This window comes from Oncorhynchus clarkii, chromosome 24 (assembly GCF_045791955.1).
Source record: "Oncorhynchus clarkii lewisi isolate Uvic-CL-2024 chromosome 24, UVic_Ocla_1.0, whole genome shotgun sequence".
NCBI lineage: Eukaryota > Metazoa > Chordata > Actinopteri > Salmoniformes > Salmonidae > Oncorhynchus > Oncorhynchus clarkii.
Genome location: NC_092170.1, coordinates 5,825,438 through 5,831,058, shown reverse-complemented (window position 1 = coordinate 5,831,058; position 5,621 = coordinate 5,825,438). Strand labels below are relative to the sequence as shown.

Here is a 5,621-nt window from a genome sequence, read left to right as displayed (position 1 = left end):
AAATTAATTACTTAAAATTCATACAATGTGATTTTCTGGATTTTTGTTTTTAGATTCCGTCTCTCACAGTTGAAGTGTACCTATGATAACAATTACAGACCTCTACATGCTTTGTAAGTAGGAAAACCAGCAAAATCGGCAGTGTATCAAATACTTGTTATCCCCACTGTACATATGAGATGTGTAATGTAGGGTATGTAAACATAAAAGTGGCATTGTTTAAAGTGGCTAGTGATACATGTATTACATAAAGATGGCAAGATGCAGTAAATGGTATAGGGTACAGTATATACATATGAGATGAGTAATATAGGGTATGTAAACATTATATTAAGTGGCATTGTTTAAAGTGGCTAGTGATACATTTTTACATCAATTTTTCCATTATTAAAGTGGCTGGAGTTGAGCATCTGTAAAAGTTTTTTGAGTGCTTTTGGTGACGAGATGAATTTCTTCAGCCTCCGGAGGTTGAAGAGGCGCTGCTGCGCCTTCTTCACCACGCTGTCTGTGTGGGTGGGCCAATTCAGTTTGTCCGTGATGTGTACGCCGAGGAACTTAACTTACTACCCTCTCCGCTACTGCTGTTTCCTGAAGTCCACGATCATCTCCTTTGCCCCCCCCCCCCAGAAGTGAAACAGTAAATTACAAACTTTCGCAAAATCATTTTACTTCTGCGTAGCCCAGAAAGGGTTAAAGTCACATATTCATTTATTAGCATCATTTTACATCTATCACAGGTTGAAAACTCCATTCATCTAGGCCATTTGTGCTTGAGTGCTAGAGAGCTGCATTAATAGATTATAAAATAACATTATATCGCTACAGTTCATGCATAATTTAGCACATTGCTTTCACAAATGGTACACATGGAAGTAAGGGTTTAGGTAATCTAATATTCTTCCATAATTTGATGAGATCTATCAAGGACCCTTAGACAGAGGAAATTGGTTTTCAATGAGGCACTGCCTTTATAAAGATCCTAGATTTACATGTTGTGTTCGCAAACAAAACTCACTTTTGCAACATACATAATTCATGAGTAATTTCCCGGGCACAGCGTAACAAACAGAGCAAGCAGAAACCCGGACCACTCCCGTGGCTTTTAGAGAAGTAGGACCTAGTCTACCATCTTGAATTAGTTGTATTTTTGAAGAATGTTCAGTCTCCAAAATGAGCACTGTCTGCATATCTTTCCTTGGCATCATGTTCAACAAGGCTCTGGCACTGAGACAGACCAATAGTCATTCAGTGAGGTAAAGAGAGGAAATTACAATGGAAATTACAGTTTTTTTTATAGCTATGTGAAAGTACCTTATCGTTATCTCTAAGAGAGGGGGGCTTCCTTCTGTAAACAGGCTGTCCCCAGCCCTCATGAAACCAATTCAATATGACAGATAAATCTGTGCTTTTCAGTGCGTCTCATTTCAAGAGTTTAGTCCCCGTGAGCAGCTCAGAATCAGAGCAAGCATTCACGTCGTACACAACTGGTCTCACCAGTAAAATGCCAACCACTCAGCCTGCTACAGTATCGACGGGCACAGTGGGAGCTTTATTGACAAGCAGCATGCTATCATGTGAATCATTGGACACCATTCCACACATAGCAAGATAACCTGCAATTTCAATGCTGTCCCTCTTTAACTCTCTCCACTGTCAGAGCTAAGGAAGGTCACAGAAATGCTTGCCACCGAGAAGCGATTATTGAACCCTCCTTTTGGTGACAAAGAATGTGGCGGCCGATTGTGTTCCAAAACCATTTGAGTCTGGACCGTGTCTGGAACCTGACCGTTCCTGTCAGATTTAGTTAAACATCTCTTCTCAGCTCTTATCATCTGATCAGCGCTGAGCAGATAGAACAAACGTCATTTCATCCATGCAAACACCGTTATATTGGATTGTAGTAAGTGATTCCATTACAAACTTTCCTTCTCACCGCTGGTTATTGGATTTGCTTCATGAGACCAACCTATTGGCTTATGTCCGTTTTCTTCCAAATCATCAAGCAGCGCCGACATGACCTTGCTCGGGAGCGATGTTCAAATAAACGCTCTGAAAGCAGTGGATAATTGTCCATCCCTCTCCGTAACTGCAGCAACAGAGACGTAACATCGCTGGCTGTTTTAATTATGGCCTGTGGGGCAGTCTGCTGATTATGGACTGTTTTAATTACGGCTCATTTTACGTTATGTTAGATGTCAGCGAGGCCGGATTGGAGCCGTGCTCTCTGTCAGCCATAGTGTCTCCCGAGTCTTCTGTTCAGCTTTCCTCATCAGCACCAGAGAGCTCTTATCCAGAATGTAAGGATCAAAGGGACCGCCACTAGGATAGGAACCATGAGCCCCACAAATACCCCACCCCCCCAACCCCCACCTGGGAACAGAGGGACTACAGTAAGTCCCATCCCCACAGCCGCATCAATCAATCAATCAATCAATTGTATTTATAAAGCCCTTCTTACATCAGCTGATGTCACAAAGTGCTGTACAGACACCCAGCCTAAGACCCCAAACAGCAAGCGATGCAGGTGTAGAAGCACGGTGGCTTAGAAAAACTCCCTAGAAAGGCCAGAACTTAGGAAGAAACCTAGAGAGGAACCAGGCTATGAGGGATGGCCAGTCCGGTCAGGATTCCATAGCCGCAGGCAGAACAGTTGAAAATGGAGCAGCAGCATGGCCAGGTGGACTGGGGACAGCAAGGAGTCATCAGGCCAGGTAGTCCTGACGCATGGTCCTAGGGCTCAGGTCCTCCGAGAGAGAGAAAGAAACAAAGAGAGAGAAAGAGAGAATTAGAGAGAGCATACTTACATTCACACAGAACATTGGTTAAGACAGGATAAATACTCCAGATATAACAGGCTGACCCTAGCCCCCCGACACAAACTACTGCAGCATAAATACTGGAGGCTGAGACATTAGGGGTCGGGAGACACTGTGGCCCCGTACGACGATACCCCCGGACAGGGCCAAACAGGCAGGATATAACCCCACCCACTTTGCCAAAGCACAGCCCCCACACCACTAGAGGGATATCTTCAACCACCAACTTACCATCCTGAGACAAGGGCGAGTATAGCCCACGAAGATCTCCGCCACGGCACAACCCGAGGGGGGGCGCCAACCGACATAAATCAGCATCACACTCCGTAATTAAAGCGACGGTCTACAGTGACCTCTCATGTTCAGAGCATTTGTTAAAGAGCTGTATTGACTAAGTGTCTAAATTGATGAGGCAGTTCATTGTTTTCCAGCGCTGGATTTTTGTTTTTTTAATATTTTACCTTGATGGACAGAGAGGGGAACTGATTTGTCCGATAATGGAATTGTACATGGAAACGTAAGAACAAATGCACATTTGGGTAGCTTCCTTTTATGTTTATTGGGTGAACATTTGTACGACATGTCTTCAATGTCCAGTACTGTATTTTCTTTGATTTCAACGCCAGTATTGTTTATGACGTAGATTTAGTTTGGGATATACAGTATATGAAATTGACAAATGTTATTCTGATTGATGTCAGTCCACAAACAGGCAAATTAGAACAAGAAGGTTAATTTGTAAACCAAGCACATGTCAATAAAAACCTGTGGCAGGCCTGAAGAGAGTCGAGGGCCCTTCAAGCGGAGCAATCCTGTAACATAAAGCCAGAACAGACAGCCTTTGAAAGGATTTTCCTTACCAATGAGGACAGGCATTAATAGAAAGCACAAACACAATACCCATCCTCATCACCAAGTGGAATGTTAAGAAAAACCTCACAAAGGCTTTTCTTTGAACATTTTAAAAAGACAACCTGATTGACTGATTGTCCATGAAAGTGGGTTGATATGAAAGAACATGTTATTGAAGTCACACAGAGCAAACATGCCGTCCTTTTTACAATGTGCACGGAAGGGATTTACTGCAATAGACGAAGGGCGTAAATACAACACACGCGCTCACAGTTACACGTCATTTGATTACAATAAAACGGTAACTGTATTCAGTTACGTTACCAGCAAAGATATTGTAATCAGATTACCGACAACATGATTACTTAGACTACTTTTAAATTCAGACACCTTATGACAACATTCTGTTTTCTCAATGACATTCAATTCAGCATTGGAAAAAGCATCAGTTTGTTCCACCTGAGTGAGTCAGAGACCACTAGGATGACATACCAAATGCTTTGAATGGATCCTTTTTTGTCTTCTTCTAATGCCTCTTAAAGGTAAGGCAATCCAAAAGTAACAGAGTGAGTTTGGGTAATCCAAAAGTTACGATACTAATTACAATTTTGGACAGGCAACTAGTAACTGTAATGGATTACATTTAGAAAGTAACCTACCCAACCCTCCACACAAACACACGGTATATAATCAGTATGTAATCAGATCATATGTGTGTTCCATGGTTCAGTGGAGAGGGGACTTTCTCTCTCCCTCTGACCCTGTCTGTTCCCACAGAAGCACAGTCTCATGTCCTCCCTCACCCCGTTACTGACCAGCACATACAGCACTGGGTCCACCACACTGTTCAGGCTGGACAGGGCCAGCGTGAACGAGAAAGGGAAGTGCATTTTCTGCTCAAACTGACAGTACATCTTTTCGTCCATGTGGTAGTAGGCCAGGGAGCGGGTCAGCAGGAGGAGGTGGTAGGGGGCGAAGCACACAGAGAAAATCCCGATCACCCCGAAGGACAGCAGCCGTACCTTCCTCTTAGCCTGCTCCCCCAGCCCCTCGCTCTGCTTCACCTGGCCCATGATCCTCCAGTAACACAGCCCCAGCACCAGCAGGGGCAGCAGGAAGCCGATGCCCACACGCAGCAGGTTGAACAGGGCCACGGGCTGCGGCATGGGGTAGGTCTCGTAGCAGCGGTCCTGCGTGTCGTCGTGGGCATCCTGCAGGTTGTCCTTGAACAGCACCAGGCCGTGTCCGGACATGACAGTCACGCACACGACCAGACAAAGCACCCAGGCGTAGCGCGCGCTGCGGAAGGCTTTGGTCCTCAGGGGGTAGGTGACGGCCAGGCAGCGGTCCACAGAGATGCAGCACAGCAGGTAGATGCTAAGGTACATGTTGGAGTAGTAGAAGAAGCCGGCCACGCTGCAGGACAGGCTGCCCAGGCTCCAGTGGTGGTCCCGGTGGTAGTAGTTGATCCAGAGAGGCATGGTAAAGATATAGAGTAGGTCAGACAGGGACAGGTTGAGCAGGAATACCCCCAGGGTGTTCTGGCTGCGGACCTGCTGGACGATGGGGCCAAGGGTCAATAGGTTAAAGGCCAAGCCCAGGATAAAGGCCAGGATGTAGATGCTCATCAGGAAGTCACTGATAGGGCTATTAGAGATGGTCACGCAAGTCAAGTTGAAGTTTGTTTTATCCATCTGTTTCTCTATCTTTGTTCAGGCCCAAACTGGAGTAGTTCCTGAAAAGACAAACAAATCAAAATCAAATGTGCTGAATACAACCTTACAGTGAAATGCTTACTTACGAGCCCCTAACCAACAATGCAGTTTTTTTTAAATATGGATAAGAATAAGAAATAAAAGTAACAATTAATTAAAGAGCAGCAGTAAAATAACAATAGCGAGGTATATACAGGGGGGTACCGGTACTGATTCAATGTCCGGAGGCCCCGGTTAG

General features: G+C 44.8%; 1 protein-coding gene across 1 annotated transcript; it reads right to left on the bottom strand.

The window, feature by feature from the left end:
- Nucleotides 1-3,424: 3,424 nt before the first annotated feature.
- LOC139382892 (G-protein coupled receptor 4-like) lies at nucleotides 3,425-5,376 on the bottom strand. Its single transcript, XM_071127147.1, has one exon. The coding sequence runs from the start codon at nucleotides 5,360-5,362 to the stop codon at nucleotides 4,370-4,372; it is 993 nt and encodes a 330-aa protein (XP_070983248.1). The 5' UTR covers nucleotides 5,363-5,376; the 3' UTR covers nucleotides 3,425-4,369.
- Between the last annotated feature and the right edge of the window lie 245 nt (nucleotides 5,377-5,621).